At 37.8% G+C, this 17628-nt stretch overlaps 1 protein-coding gene across 1 annotated transcript in view; it reads left to right on the plus strand.

Annotated features, from left to right (window-relative positions):
• Positions 1–8424: 8424 nt before the first annotated feature.
• LOC105033924 (UPF0481 protein At3g47200-like) overlaps positions 8425–17628 on the plus strand; it is a 17366-nt gene continuing 8162 nt past the window's right edge. The window contains exon 1 of the mRNA XM_073260085.1: positions 8425–9364. Within this exon, the coding sequence (XP_073116186.1) occupies positions 8472–9364 (893 nt within the window). The 5' untranslated portion in view covers positions 8425–8471. The remainder of the gene's footprint in view (positions 9365–17628) is intronic.

The following is a 17628-nucleotide window of genomic DNA, read 5'->3' on the forward strand; positions in this document are numbered from 1 at the left end:
CTGCAGGGTATAAAACATCTTCTGTATCTCTCGAATCCATGTCTCTACAACTATAGATTAGGTCCACCTTCAAATAGTGATGGGTTGAGCCTTCTAAATCTCTCATAGTATGACTCCACAGATAATGTAGATCGAAGAGCAGCTTGTGCCTGCTGCTGCTGCTGAATAAGCTGGGCCACCACCTGACATACACCAGCAATGTCTGCCTGAGTGGTCGGTGCATCAGGAGCCCGCTCAACCGGTTGATTGGCAGCTCCTCGTGACATCAATCTTGCTCCTTTTGTCTTAGCAGCCATATTCGCTAAGGTTTCGTCCTCTCTGTCGCTCATCGTTTTCTAGTCAAATTTAACATTATTGCATTTTTATAACAGAGCAGTAGTATAATTAATAAAATTTTATCCTTCTTTATTCAATTAAGTCAGAATCTAACTATACGTGACCTAACTACCCACTGCTAGATTTTAAGTTCTACTCATGATTGAACCTATAGCTCTGATACCATAAAATGTCACGCCCTAAATCCGGGACATAACATGGCCATGCTATTAAGGGATTCAGCTCATGATAACATGAAGCCAACATTCATCTTCTTTAAATATAATAACAGATGCATCATAAATAAAAGTAATAATAATATTTAATTCAAATATTTAATTAAATCAAAACTGGTTCAGAGCATCTAAATCCAAAAGTAAATATCAATTCAAGTCTCAAAATTCATAATAGCTACAAATCCATAAAAATAAACTAAATTTTTACTACAAAATTTTCAAACTTGCTTTGCAGATTTTCAAACCTGAATTTTTTTCATCGATCCTAGCCTTATTTCTCTATATAAAAAAATAAAAATAAAAAAAAATATAAGCTACACTAGCTCAGTAAGTAGAACTTGCACTTTCTTATCAGATCAAGCATAAGTTTTCTATGATAATGCAGTATTAAGTAAGTAATAGATATTATAAAAATAAATATTTCATAGAGCATATAATAAAACAAGTTATAAGTTCATCATGCGTGTATAAATCATGTATATTTCACAATCATGAATCATAAATCATTTTTGTCATGTATTCGTGTCATGTTTCAAAATATTACTTCCAGATATTCGTGCTAAGGTTACTATTATATCCATGACAGGGTCATGTTTCTTAATCGATAGAGTTTTTGATTTATATATCAACTTTATATCTGTTGGCAGGGTCATGTTTCATGTGAATGCTAGCTCCGGATGTCGACCTTCTCGAAAGGATTCATTCATAGCTATTTAAGAGCCTTTGAAAATTTTATACATTTTTTTTAAAACATACATATACATAATAAAAAAGACAATGAAATTCATGCTTCATAATTATGCTATTTTCATAAGACATATTCATGAAATCAATGCTCATAATAAAATATACTTTTTCATACCATATATGCTGATCTTTATTTTATAAAAAAATATGATTTCATTAATAAAAGAGCATATGCATGAAAATCATGAAAATTTAAAAAAATAAATAAGGAGCGTAAGATCCACTTCAATCATCCTAGATCTTTAGTCTTCCTTAAATGAATCAAATAATCCTATTTAAAATATTAAATCAGGATCAATTTTTATTCTATAAATTTAATAAAATTAAATAATAACAGAAAGTGATTGATTGGGTGATCAGTCCGATAGACCATCCGGATACTAAATCGATTCAAGATCATAGGTCCCTAGAAGAAGAAAAGATGGCTCGATACATGATCTACAAGTCTTTTTTAGAGAGAGAAAGGAGGAGAGAGAAATTTTTTAGAGAGAGAAAGTGGAGAGAGAAAAGAGGGAAAGAGGGAGAAAAAGGGGAGAGAGGGGAAAAGAGGGAGGGAGAGAGGAGAGAGAAAAATCCTCTCTCTTCTTCTTCTTCTTCTTCTTCTTTTCTTTTTCTTTTTTCTTTTTTTTCTTTTTTTTCTTTTTCTTTTCTTCTTTCTTCCCATGCCTCACTTGGGCAAAAATAGGGGACCGTGTGGTCCCCCTTTGGTCGGTCGATCAGGGGCCGCAGCTGACACGACGGTGGCCGGCGGTAAGAGGGCGATCCACCCAAGGCTCGGAGGGATCAAGGCCAGCGTTCGGTGGTGACCGCCGACGTCGGAAAATCGAAGAAAAGAGAGGGGCGGAATAGAGGACTTCTTCCCCGACAAAATCTGACGACACTAGTCGCCAGCAATCCTGCTCACAGGTACGGAAAGAAAGGGAGAGAAGAGAGGAAGAGGAATCGCGCTTACCTCGAGCTCCGATGACCTTTCCGATAAGAAATCGAGACGAGCACGATAAAAGGAGGCCGCGGCTTCAATTGAAAAAATCGAAGAGAAGAAGAGCGAGGAAGGCCGATGGAGGATCTTAGGGAGGGGAAAGGTCAATTTATAGAGTGTCCTAGGACCTCCGGTGGTCCTAGGACTCCTAATCCGAGCGGTCTCATCGGAGAAGAAGACTCCTATCGGCAGTCTTCTTCCCAATTTTTTTTTTTCAATGGGCTTCTGGGTTGGGCTTAAGGCCCATGGACCGAATATTACATTTTGCAAGTCATTAATTCTTCTTGGGCCATTTGCATTCAACCACAGAGGGCATGCGACACCATTGCAAAAAAAAGTTAAAACACCTCAGGAAGGTTCTCCAAAAATGGAGTAAATCCACTATTGGAGATATCTTTCAGAAAAAAAGAGATCTTACACTCAAAATGGAACATTTAGACAAAAGGAAGAAGATATGGGACTCTCCAATGAGGATAGAACTCTCCGTACTCATCTGAAATCACTTCCCGAGAACATCTCCTATCAAGAGGAGCAATTCTGGAAGCAGAGATCGCGCGATCAATGGATTAAAGAGGGAGATAAAAATATGAAATACTTTCACATAACAGCCTACAACCATAGGAGGAAAAATGAGATCCAACAAATCTTTGTGAATGGTAAATGTATCTCAAACCAAGGAGCAATTTAGCTGGCATTCTTCTCCTTTTACTCGTCTCTTTTGGGAACTTCAGATCATATGAACATGGAATTGGATTGGGACAAGCTTTATCCGGATGGGCCTCTGGATTTATAATGCCTTGAGTCTGATTTCACCGAAGAAGAAATAAGATCTGCGGTTTTCAGCCTTGCCAAGGATAAAGCTCCAGGTCCGAAGGGATTCTCCATTTCATTCTATCAAAAACACTAGGAAATGGTCAATGATGATTTCTCAAAACTCTTCAAGGAACTAAGTATCGAGACAACAGATTTATCTAGATTAAACTATACATACATCACGCTTATCTCTAAGAAAGCCGACTTCCTATCAGTCAAGAACTTCAGACCTCTCAGCCTGAAAAATGAAATTATCAAAATCATTTCAAAACTCCTATCCATCAGATTGAGCACGGTAATTGACAAACTGGTAGGTCAATCTCAAACTGCTTTCATCAAAGGAAGAAGCATATCTGAAAGCTAGCTGCCGCAACAGAACTTCTCAACTACTTCAGAAAATCCAAGAAGAAAGGTCTCCTCATTAAACTTGATTTTGAGATGGCCTTCGATAGTGTTTCATGGACGACCCTATTTAAATTCCTCCAAAAATGTGGTTTTGGTCTAAAATTCTCCTCATGGATAGCTCAGATTTTGACAACAACCACCTTGGCCGTCCTCCTCAACGGTAAACCAGAAAATTGGTTTATGAATAAGTGAGGTCTTAAACAAGGTAATCCTCTTTCCCCTCTACTATTTATTTTAGTAGCTGATATTCTCCACCGCATGTTGGTTTAGGCAAACAAAGAGGGGCTGTTACTTTCTGTTGGACCAAATCAGATCTCCTGCAATTTAAATGCTATACAATACGTAGACGATACTCTGATTTTTTGCCATGTCGAGAAATCCCAAATTAAAATGATAAAGTTCATTCTTTATTCCTTTGAACTAGTATCTGATCTGAAAATTAATTTCTTCAAGTCCCAACTAGTGGGTCTAGGACTGGACTCAAAAGAAGCTCTGGGATGTGCCGCAATGCTGGGTTGTAAGAAATCTGATCTTCCAATTCAATATCTAGGAATCCCTCTCCATTCCAAGTCTCTACCCAGGAATCAGTGAAACTTCCTAGTGGACAAGATTAATCGAAAACTCTCCGGCTGGAAACAAAATGTTCTCTCTTCTGCAGGAAAGCTCACCCTAATAAACTCTATGCTTAGGGCGATACCCACATATTGGATGTCAATCGCCAGAGTGCCAATACCCATCATAAAAAAAATTGATTCCATTTGCTCGAATTTCCTATGGTGTGATAACGAGAGTCACTCTCACTACAAGATCCTTACTAAATGGAATCACATCTGTCGCCCTAAGAACCTAGGTGGATTGGGCATTTTAGATCTAAAAGTATACAATCAAGCTTTGCTCATGAAATGGTGGGACAGATTCTACTCGGATAATCAAGGAACATGGAAATTTTTGGTTCAGCATCAATACTACCCAAGAGTATGACTCTGTTGAAACATCGAAATACAAGAAGAAAAGCATCTAGTTTCTAGAGGGCTGTAATGGATGTTGGAAAGTTAGTTATCCCATTCACAGCAGTTCCGGTGGGTAGTGGAGATCACACATTGTTTTGGCTCGACAGCTGGATATCTGAACAAAACCTGCAGACCGCCTTCCCCATACTCTTCTGGCTGGCTTCAAACAAAGACTGCACTATAACTTCCTTCCTATCCAAAGACAGATGGTGTCAAAATTTTATAAATCTGACTCACCAAGTTGCCCAATCAAATTTTCAAGTGTTGACAAGAATGCTGAGGAACTGCGAGCGAACAAATCAGGAAGATAAGAAGCTATGGAAATGGTTCCCAAAAAATGAATACTCAGTGTCGGCCTACTATAGGTTCCTCATCCATGGAGGGAAGGTTTCACTCTTTGGAAGGATCATATCGAAGATCCCAATCCCTGAAAAATGCAAGCTATTTAACTGGTTATGCTATAACCGCAAAATCCTAACTGCAGATACTCTTGAGCAAAAAGGATTTCATGACCCAGTAGATGCCACTTCTGTTACAGCAACAATGAATCACTGGATCATACCTTCCTTCATTGTAGTTACCCAAGTGAAGTGTGGAAAAGAACTCTACTGACATGCCACATTTTTGACCTCCCAATTGGCATTGAGGATATCTGGATTGAATGGAGATAGAAGCATTGTATTTCTGCGAAAGCTGGAGTGCTGGAAGTCCTCGCCACAATCACTTTGTGGTGTCTCTGGAAAGAAAGAAACAACAGACTCTTTTGTTCGGAAGCTAAATCATCTGGCGAGTTAGTCTGAACTATTTTATTCTTGGCGAAGGACTGGACAAAAGTTTCGAAATCTGAAACTCTTCGCTCCTTCATTTCAGACTAACACACAAAATATAATTAAACTCTTCGTCTCTATTTTACTTTAGTGCCCAGCCGGCAGTTTAAGGAGTATCAACCGCACTCTGTTTCAATTCAGCAATGGCCACATTGACTGAAGGAAGGATCTGAACTCGACACCAGGAAGATACACCATGGGGTAAATGGGATCAACTGGTTGATGTTAACACTTCCTCTACTTACTGTTTCCATAGGAGCATGTTCTTTCGTCGTGAAAGAACTGTCACATGTATTTTTGTCTTCGTGCCTCCCACCTCACTGGTACAGAGCCTATCCCAGTCAACTTATTTCACCTTCTAGTCTGTATCATCAACTTTTAAATATTTTAATACAATATTCTACGCAAGGGGGAATTTCCTCACTTCCTCCTTGCTTGCTTTCAAAAAAAAATGATTATACCATAACTGTTTTTCGGCTTAAAGGATTTCCCAACTGAAAGGTTGTGCAACTTATCAATTTTAACATTTTCTAATATAATTATTTTTAGTATTACTACATTAAATGATAAACAATAACATTTTCCAATGATAAATTGCGCCGACTATAGACTAACCCAGTCTAGATTAACCTGACTCACACACACACATATATAAAAGATGTTAAATGATTTTTATTTATATAAAATTTATCTTCAATTAAAAATGAAATAACATATGCATAATCCGTGGTCTAGTGATAAACTGCTCCAAACTTCATGTTAAATATTTGTACAATAACTATGATGAGCTGATATCGAGCTAGCACTTGATAATAATAAAAAGTAAGCTGATCTTCCCATCCTTTTGTTAGTTATTTATTTTAATATTTTATAAACATTAAATAAAAATAAAATTTTAAATTTTCATTCCTATATTTTTATTTATATAAGAATTATTTTTAATTAAAAATAATTAGTACATCCATCAGTCACACCCTAGTGATAAATAATGTTAGTCTATAGACTAATCTTACAACCTATGTATACAAGTCATTTTTTAATATTTTTTAGTTGTCACTTTTTGTATTAAATGTTGCAGTGCAATTATATTGACTAATTGGTATCAAGTTAATGTGCAACTTAAAGGATTCACGGCCAACTCAAAGGATGTTAGGGTCCCCCCCTCAACCACCGCATTGCCTAAAGAGTTTCCTAGCATACTTGATTAAAAATATATTATTATTTATTTATATAAAATTTATTTGAGAAAATTATGAGAATACTCCCTCAACTTTAGCCTAATTTTATTTACATCTCTATATTTTAAAAAATATCAAATTGATCCATCTAGTTATTGATATATCCCAATGTGATCTAGTCGTCTATCTTCGTTAATGAAATGATATCCTGTAACTATCACATAATATCATTATTTTATAAACTAATTAAAATATTCTTATCTCCATTTTCTTCCTCCTTCTTCCTCTTCCTCTTTCTCACCTATTTTTTCTCCTTCATAGTGGCTCCCTCCACCTCTGTCTATTCCTCCACTATCTTCCTTTCTCTTCCTCCTCCCTCCTCTTGATTGATTCTCTCCTCCTCTGATACCAACATCCCTCTTTCTCCCTTCTCCCTTTTCTCTTTCTTTTCCTCTTTACTCATTTTTTCTTCTCTATGGTGGCTCTCTTCACCTCCATCTTTCCTCCGCTGTCTCCCCTTCCTCCTCTTGCTCTCTCCTCCTTCCTCCTCTCCGATTGATCCCTTTTTCCTTCTTCATCGACATCCTTCTTTCTCCCTCTTCCTTCCTCCTCCCTTTTTCTTCTTACTCATTCTCCTCCTCCATGGAAGCTCCCTCTACCTCCACTCATTCCTCCACCACTTCCCCTTCCTCCTCCTCTTCATCCTCTTCCCTCCTCTCCGATTGATCTCCTCCTCTTCCCTTTCTTCTTCTCTAAGCTGTTCATAAGTCATCTCTTTCTATGGTGGCCTCTTCCTCCTCCTCTTTCTTATCATTCTCTTTCTCTTCTAAGTCCATCCATGAGCGAGGAGCATTTCTATCAATTGAGAGAAAAATATCACATAGTTTGTTGATAAGTGAATAACTAGAGCATATTAAAACATATCGATAACTAGAAAGACCAGTTTAACACTTTTTAAAGTAGAGAGTATGTAAATAAAATTGGATTAAGTTGAAAAGATGTTTCTATAATTTTTTAATTTTTTTTAAATAAAAATATATTAATAAAATATGCATAGTCCATATTCTATTTATAGATCATGCCAAGTCCAGTGTGAACTAATCCAATCCACGTTTGCAAGTTTATTAATTTTCTTGATGTAAGTACATTAAATGATTGTACAATTATGTTTAACAGATTATCCAACTGTTTAGCAAATCGCTTTAATACTTTTTTATTTTTAAAATATATTGAAGGATTATTTATATCCATAAATATTATTTTTATTATTTACATTATCATATTATGCCAATTACACTATCCAGATCCACTTGAATATATTATCATTTTGCAATAAAAATTATTTTTCAAAATTACTTTATTAAATTATAGTGCAATAATTATGTTGGTATGGAGAGTGACTGTTAACAAAAAAAATTGACCAATCTTCCAATATATTTATTATTTATTATATAAAAATAAATAATTATAGGTCACATTCCAATGATAAATTATGCTAAGTCTAATAACTATATTGAGCTGATATCAAGCTAGCATTTGATACAATAAAAAGTAATCCAATCTTTCCATCCTTTTATTAGTTATTTATTTTAATATTTTATTAACATTAAATACCAATAAAATTCTTAATTTTTAATTTTTATTCCATTATTTTTATTTATATAATAATTATTTTTAATTAAAAATAATTAGTACATCCGTCAGTGATACATCATGTCAGATTCTATTGACTAATCTTACCACCTATGTATCCAAGTCATTTTTTAATATTTTTAGTTGTCACTTATTGTATTAAATGTTTGCACTACAATTACGTTGACTAACTGGTATCAAGTTAATCTGCAGCTCGAAGGATTCACCTACTTAAAGGATGCTAGGGTCCCCTTCCTCGTCCACTGCACTGCCCAAAGAGTTCCCTAGCTAGCACTTGAGTGGGGAGAGGACATAGAAGAAAACGAAGAATGGATGGAAGAAGACCACCGACAGAAGCCAGCCAACATGTTGCCTTGGAGATCTGTTTCGAATCTGTCGAACGTAAGGCGCGCATGTACTTGGAAAGAAAATCCCCGGCCAAGCCAACCATCTTCAGAGTCCCTCCGGGCATGCGATGCGGCAATCGGGATGCCTATGAGCCAAAGATGGTCTCCATCGGCCCTTACCATCGTGGCAAGTCCGAGGACTTGAAGACCATGGAGGAGCTCAAGTGGCGGCTACTACACCACTACCTCTCCAAAGTTCCGAATGGGAGCAAAAATGAGGGCCTAAGAAAGATGAAGGATTTGGAGAAGCAGTCCCGGGAGTGCTACTCGGAGGTTATCGACTTGAAAAGCGATCAATTCGTGGAGATGCTGCTGCTTGACGGATGTTTCCTCGTTCAAATATTTATTGCTTCCTTTGACGCCGAGCTGGGAGAGGAGGAGCTCAAATCGCTGCTACGAAACAACTCTTGGTTTGCAAACCTTGTCTCTCATGACCTGCTGCTGCTCGAAAATCAACTTCCATATTTCATTGTCGAGCATCTCCTCAATACGCTGGAGATGCCAGGGTGGGATATCTCCCTTCTTCAAAAGGTTGTCATCTCCTGGTTCTCTGGTTTTCTGCGACAGCCACAGTACTTGAAAAATCAGCAGCCAGAGCTGCCCTCCCAGTGCTTTGAGGATGTGGACCATTTACTCCACTTGTTCCACCAATGGATCTTGAGTATTCAAGAATCAGATAAGGTAAGCAATACAAGAAGCTGCAATAGACTTTCACTAGAACTACTTTGTTCTGCGTTATCTCTGATGATCTACAAGACTGGGGACTGTCTCTCCAAGGTCTTGCCCTGCTGTAACTGTTATAGCCCAAAACCCATTACAGCCCACAAAAGTCCAAAACGAAAAAAAAAAAAAAAAAACAGAGGAATTCAAAACCGGGAAGAAGACTCCCGATGGGAGTCTCCTTCTCCGGCGAAACCCAAGAAAATCGGGACTCCTAAGACCCTTCGGAGTCCTAGGGTCCTCTATAAGAAGACCCCTCCCCCTTGAGACCGAAGATCGGCCTCCTCCCTCTCTCTTTCTCTCCGATTTTTTCGAAGAAGAGCAGCGGGCACAGTTGGGTTTCTCGCCGTATTTTTTCTTCGACGAAGTCACCGGAGGTCAAGGTAAGCTTCCCTTCTTTTCCTCCCTTCCTTCCTCTTTCCCCCGTGCGCTTGTGCACGGTGGCCGGCGACGAGCATCGTCGATTTTTGGTCGGAAAAAAAAAAAAGACTCTGTTTTGGGCCCCGTTTTCGTGAATTTCTGGCACCGGCGATCAAAATTGACCGCCGGAAATGTTTCCTCCGTGACCGGAGGAGTGGCCCCGTCGGCTGCCGGCCTCCGCCGTGGCGGCCGCGGCCCGAACGGCCGATCAAGGCCTGAGGACCAAGAGTCCTCTGTTCCGGCGCGGGAAGAAGAAGAAGAAGAAAAAGAGGAAAAGAAAAAAAAGAAGAAAAAGAAGAAAAGGAAAAGAAAGGAAAAGAAAAAGAAGAAAAAGAAGAAAAGGAAAAGAAAAAGAAAAAAAAAAGAAGAAAAAGAAAAAAAAATAAGAGAAGGGGCGGAGAGAGAGAAACTCTCTCTCTCTCTAGATTTTAGGATTTATGGAATTAATTAAAAAAAATTAGTCATAAAAATAAAAATAAAATTAGGATGTCCATGGATTAATTCCAAAACCGGGATGCTGTCGACGAATTGATCCTAGTGGAGATATTAGATTTTAATAATTTAGTTATTTTTAATTCGATAAAATTTTGATTTAAAATATAATATTTGATATATCAGGTTCAGAGAAGGATTTTTGAAATACCTAGAATTTCTAGTTTGGACTTTCTTTTGAGGTAAGTAGTGTTTACTTTTACTGAATTTATCTGGTAAATTATGAATTAAATAAATTTATGCATGCTTGCGATTGAAATTATTTATTGAAATAATTGTTGAAAATTATTTATGATAAAAGTTAATTGTAGAAAATTATTTATGATTGAAGTTATTTGTTGAGCAATTATTATGATGATATATGATCTCAAAGAATGTTATAATTGATTTGACTCGAATATCAATTAATTTTATTATTCTTGAAAATAATATATGAATTGGAAGACAATATGAAATTGACAACCTGACTGTGTTGAGGACCCCGCCAATGGGGGCATATACGTTGGCAATTGACTGTCCTGAGGATTTATGTCGCCAGTGAGACCAGCGACATGTCGCCAGATAGACCAGCAACAAAACCGCCAGTTAGACCAGCGGTTCCAAAGGACTTGGCTGCCAGATGATTCGTAGCCCACCGCAAGCAGATACGCGGTATTATGACCCTACCACAGGGATAATGTGGTTATAGTTATGGTTGGTAAGAAGAATTTAAGAAATTGATGAATTTAAGAAGAAAAGCATAATTGAAAATTATGATGATTTGATTTTTATATATGATTGACAGTATGAATATGATTTCATGAAATTACATATTGATTTGTTATGCATAGTATTATTTGCCTGATTATTCAGTTAAAGGTATACACTGCTTACTGGGCTATTTAGCTCATGATAAGTTTTATGTTTTTCTTACAGATCTAAAAAATTAGCATGATGCGGGATTTCGGTTGGAAGAGCGATTAGAGATGGAGTTAACTCATTGATTTAGGATTTTCTCAGAATTTATTTAAGACTTCTAGTTTTGTTTTTAATATTGACTTTGTCAGACAGTTACTTTCTTTTGAACACTTAGTTTTGATTTGTTATTTGAACCAAAGTTTGATTATTGAATAAAGAAAAAATTTATTTAACTGTTTGTGAAGATATCATGATGAGATGCCTTGCATGCTTATGGAAAAAGTATTCTATAAGTATGCGGCGGTTGCCATGACCCTCGATTCACAATCTCGGGTCGGGGGCGTGATAATTAATATGGTATCAGAGCATAAGTAGATAGATAAAGACATGTAGAATAAAGTGAGCGAGTGATGGGTAGACATTAGGAAATTGAAAGGTTAGTTATGATGATTATGATTTGACCTGTCACAAGTTATAACCTTATTAAGGATAAGTTATTATCTCAAATCTAACATAGGTCAATATGCCTCCACGACGAGCGAGAAATACTCAAGGAGCGGTAGGAGGGACATCAAATCCACTTGGCGATAATACTCCCCAATTAAATAGTGGCACAACACAGCAGGAGGGAATCCATGATCCTACCAGAAATACTCCGACAGTACAGGAGGAGCCGAACATGACTCAACTAATGCAAACTCTGATCGGAGTAGTTCAAACACAGCAACAGTTACTTCAACAACAACATGCACAGCCACGTCAGCAATTTTCACCGATACCTGGACATGGAGAACATCCGATGCAGAGAAACAATATCGTCGAATTTAAGAAGCTAGCTCCTGCAGCCTTCAAAGGGACCATCGAGCCACTGGAAGCAGATAACTGGATTATGGAAATGGAGAAGGCCTTCGCCGTGCAAGAAAGCCACGATGAAGAGAAGATTCGCTATACAGCATATCTGTTACAAGGCGAGGCATACAACTGGTGGCGTATGCTGGAATAAAAATATGAGCACGATGGGATACCACTTACTTGGGAGAGATTTCGAGATGAATTCTTTGACAAGTATTTCCCCCGAAGTGTCAGAATACAGAAAGAATAGGAGTTCATTCACCTGAGACAGGGTAACAGATCCGTTGCTGAATATGAAGCCAAATTCACGGAGTTAGCCAAATTTGTTCCGAGACTAGTTGAGATTGAGCAAGACATAGTACACAAATTTGAAATGGGACTAAAGACAGAAATCAGGAGACAGGTTGTACCCTATGAGCTAACTACCTATGCTTCAGTTGTGAATAAAGCTCTAATAATTGAGAGAGAAGCTAATGAAGCTCATGCGGAGCGTGAACGGAATCAGAAGAAGAGAAATAGGTTTAGTGAAACTCAAGGACGAAACCAGAACAATAAGGTTCCAGCAAAGAAGCCAGCAACTGATAAGAATCGTGAGAATGTGGCAGCTAGATGTTCGAGATGCGGCCGAAGAGAGCATGAGACTTCTAATTGCCCATGGAATACTGGTTCGTATTTTAGATGTGGCCAGAAAGGACACAAGATTGCAGATTGCCCGCAGATGGATGAAAATAGATCAACACAAGCAAAGGATGGAGGTCAAAGGCCAAAAACTCAAGGAAGAATCTATGCACTCACACAACAGGATGCTCAGGCCTCCAATGCTGTGGTGACAGGTACCATTCCTGTATCTGGTATTCATGCTTCACTTTTTTTTGATTCTGGTGCTACACACTCCTTTATATCCACTACTTTTATTAGACAGCATGATATAGGTTGTGAACCCATGAAAACCAAATTATATGTTGAGACACCAGTTGGTGGTATTTTGAGTACCGAAAGTGTGTGCAAGTCATGTAGTATCAAGATAGGAGAAAGAGAATTACCGACAGATTTGGTGGTCCTGGATATGCATGATTTCGATGTCATTCTAGGAATGGATTGGCTGGCTACTTATCATGCCTCTGTGGATTGTCATGGAAAGAGAGTGAACTTTCACATGCTGGGAGAATTAACTTTTAGTTTTGATGGAAGTACAGGAACCACCCCTCCACGTATTATTTCACTTGAACAAGCTAGACAGATGATAAGAAAGGGATGTAGAGGTTACCTAGTATCAATAAAGAATAAAGAACATGATGAATTGAAGTTACAGGATATTCCTATCGTAAATGAATTTTCGGATGTATTCATTGATGATTTAGTCGGACTACCCCAAGATAGAGAACTTGAATTTACTATTGAGTTGGCACCCAATACCAGTCCGATTTCTAAAGCTCCTTATAGAATGGCCCCTATGGAGTTAAAGGAGTTAAAAGATCAATTACAGGATTTATTGGATAAAAGTTTTATAAGGCCTAGTGTATCTCCTTGGGGAGCTCCAGTCTTATTTGTGAAGAAGAAAGATGGTAGTATGAGACTCTGTATCGACTATAGAGAGTTGAATAAAAATACTATCAGAAATAAGTATCCTCTACCTCGAATTGATGATTTGTTTGATCAGTTGCAAGGTGCACAAGTCTTTTCTAAAATTGATCTTCGTTCAGGGTATCATCAGTTAAAAATCAAAACAGAGGACATACCAAAGACGGCATTTAGAACTCGTTATGGACATTATGAATTTTTAGTGATGCCTTTTGGGTTAACCAATGCTCCAGCAGCCTTTATGGATTTAATGAACAGAATATTCAGATCTTATCTTGATAAATTTGTTGTCGTTATTGATGATATCTTGATATATTCTAGAAGTAAATTGAAGCATGAAGAACATTTATGGTGTGTGCTATAAATATTGAGGAAAGAAAAACTTTATGCCAAATTTAAGAAGTGTGAATTTTGGTTGGACAAAATAGTCTTTTTAGGACACATCGTATCTAAGGATGGAATTTTTGTGGATCCAGCAAAAGTGAAAGCTGTGATGCAGTGGAACAGACCTACAAATATTTCTGAGATTCGAAGTTTTCTGAGAATGGCAGGGTATTATAGATGATTTGTAGAAGAATTTTCCCGCATAGCTGCACCTTTGACTCGTCTTACTCAAAAAGGGGTTAAATTCGAGTGGTCTGAAGTTTGTGACCAGAGTTTTCAAGAATTAAAACAATGATTAGTGTCAGCCCCTATCCTTACTATACCAACAGGAGATGAAGGTTTCACAATATATAGTGATGCATCTAAAAAGGGACTCGGCTGTGTATTAATGCAACATGGTAAGGTAGTAGCCTATGCCTCAAGATAATTGAAACTATATGAACAGAATTATTCGACACATGTTTTGGAATTAGCTGCAGTGATTTTTGCTCTAAAAATTTGGAGACATCACTTATACGGTGCGCAGTGTGAAGTATTTACTGATCATAAGAGTTTGAAGTACATTTTTACACAGAAAGAATTAAACATGAGACAGAGAAGGTGGTTAGAACTATTAAAGGATTATGATTTAACAATCAATTATCATCCGGGAAAAGCTAATGTTGTTGCTGATGCCCTTAGTAGAAAATCTGTAGGAAATATGGCGGTTTTAATCACACACCAAAGTTAATTGTTAAAGGATATAAGAAAACTGGAATTAGACATCCGAATATATGACTCAACAGTATGGTTAGCCAACTTGAGGGTTCAGCCAACACTCATAGAAAGAATTACAGTTGCCCAGAATAATGATCCACAACTAATGAAAATAAGAAATTCAGTAAAAGCTGGTGTTCAATCTGAATTTAAGATACATGAAGATGGTTCGTTAAGGTTCGACAACAGGATTTGCGTACCTAATGATTCAGTACTCAAGCATGAAATACTTCAGGAGGCACATCAGACCGGTTATACAGTTCATCCGGGAGGTACTAAGATGTATAGAGACTTAAAAGAAATGTACTGGTGGAATAATATGAAGAGAGAGATCGCTCAATTCGTGGCTCAATGTTTGGTGTGTCAACAAGTTAAAGCTGAACATCAGAGACCGGCGGGACTACTTCAACCTCTTGATATTCCAGTCTGGAAGTGGGAACATATCACTATGGATTTTGTAACTGGACTACCGAAGACCCCAGTAAAAATGATGCAGCCTGGGTGATTGTGGACCGATTGACAAAGTCTGCATACTTTCTACCAATTAGAGTTGGATTTACTTTGGAAAGACTAGCGAAGTTATATATGAAAGAAATTGTAAGACTACATGGAATTCCAGTGACCATCGTATCGGATTGAGACACCAGATTTGTATCACAGTTCTGGAAGAGCTTACACAAGGCATTAGGAACAAAATTGAACTTCAGTACAGCTTTTCATCCACAGACTGATGGTCAGTTAGAGAGAACTATTCAGATCTTAGAAGATATGTTGAGAACCTATATTTTGGATATGAAGAGTTCATGGGATGAGCATCTACCTTTGATTGAGTTCGCTTACAATAACAGTTATCAGGCTAGCATTGGTATGGCACCTTACGAAGCTTTATATGGTAGAAGATGTCGATCACCGATTCACTGGGATGATGTCGGTGAGCGAAGAATATTGGGTCCCGAACTTGTTCAACAAGCAGTCGAGAAGATTCAATTAATTAAAAATCGACTTCGGGCAGCACAAAGCAGACAGAAAAGCTATGCAGACAACAGGAGATGAAAATTAGAATTTCAAGTCGGTGACCATGTGTTTCTCAAAGTATCTCCTTCAAAAGGAATCTCAAGATTTGGCATTCGTGACAAATTGAATCCTAGATATGTGGGTCTGTTTGAGATTTTGAAAAGAATTGGTGAGGTGGCTTATCGACTTGCCTTACCCCCTTCACTTGCAGGAGTACATAATGTTTTTCATGTTTCTATGTTAAAGAAATATTTACCAGATCCAAGTCACATCGTGGAACTTGAACCAGTACAAGCCAGGAAGGATCTAACATATGAAGAATACTCGATACGGATCGTAGACCGTAAAGAACAGGTGCTGAGATGTTGTAACATTTCTTATGTCAAGGTACAGTGGAGTCGGCATTCAGAAAGAGAAGCTACTTGGGAGCTAGAGGAAGAAATGAAGCAAAAATATCCCCAGCTCTTCGAGACTACAGGTATGAAAATTTTGAGGACGAAATTTCTTTTTAGGGGTAAAGAATGTTATAGCCCAAACCTATTACAGCCCACAAAAGCCCAAAATGAAAAAAAAAAAAAATAAAGGAATTCAAAACCGGGAAGAAGACTCCCGATGGGAGTCTCCTTCTCCGACGAAACCCAAGAAAATCGGGACTCCTAGGACCCCTCGGAGTCCTAGGGTCCTCTATAAGAAGACCCCTCCCCCTTGAGACCGAAGATCGGCCTCCTCCCTCTCTCTTTCTCTCCGATTTTCTCGAAGAAGAGCAGCAGGCACAGTTGGGTTTCTCGCCGTGTTTTCTCTCCGACGAAGTCACCGGAGGTCAAGGTAAGCTTCCCTTCTTTTCCTCCCTTCCTTCCTCTTTCCCCCGTGCGCTTGTGCGCGGTGGCCGGCGACGAGCATCATCGATTTTTGGTCGAAAAAAAAAAGACTCTATTTTGGGCCCCGTTTTCGTGAATTTCCGGCGCCGGCGATCAAAATTGACCGCCGGCCATGTTTCCTCCGTGACCGGAGGAGTGGCCCCGTCGGCTGCCGGCCTCCGCCGTGGCGACCGCGGCCCGAACGGTCGATCAAGGCCTGAGGACCAAGAGTCCTCTGTTCCGACGTGGGAAGAAGAAGAAGAAGAAAAAGAGGAAAAGAAAAAAAGAAGAAAAAGAAGAAAAGGAAAAGAAAGGAAAGAAAAAGAAGAAAAGGAAAAGAAAAAGAAAAAAAGAAGAAAAAGAAAAAAAAATAAGAGAAGGGGTGGAGAGAGAGAATCTCTCTCTCTCTCTAGATTTTAGAATTTATGAAATTAATTAAAAAAATTAGCAATAAAAATAAAAATAAAATTAGGATGTCTATGGATTAATTCGAAAATCGGGATGCTGTTGACGAATTGATCCTAGTGGGGATATTAGATTTTAATAATTTAGTTATTTTTAATTCGATAAAATTTTGATTTAAAATATAATATTTGACATATCAGGTTTAGAGAAGGATTTTCGAGATCCCTAGAATTTCTAGTTTGGACTTTCTTTTGAGGTAAGTAGTGTTTACTTTTACTGAATTTATCTGGTAAATTATGAATTAAATAAATTTATGCATGCTTGCGATTGAAATTATTTATTGAAATAATTGTTGAAAATTATTTATGATGAAAGTTAATTGTAGAAAATTATTTATGATTGAAGTTATTTGTTGAGCAATTATTATGATGATATATGATCTCAAAGAATGTTATAATTGATTTGACTCAAATATCAATTAATTTTATTATTCTTGAAAATAATATATGAATTGGAAGACAATATGAAATTGACAACCTGACTGTGTTGAGGACCCCGCCAATGGGGTATATACGTTGGCAATTGACTGTCCTGAGGATTTATGTCGCCAGTGAGACCAGCGACATGTCGCCAGATAGACCAGCGACAAAACCGCCAGTTAGACCAGCGGTTCCAAAGGACTTGGCTGCCAGATGATTCGC

Source organism: Elaeis guineensis, chromosome 6, assembly GCF_000442705.2.
Source record: "Elaeis guineensis isolate ETL-2024a chromosome 6, EG11, whole genome shotgun sequence".
Lineage (NCBI taxonomy): Eukaryota > Viridiplantae > Streptophyta > Magnoliopsida > Arecales > Arecaceae > Elaeis > Elaeis guineensis.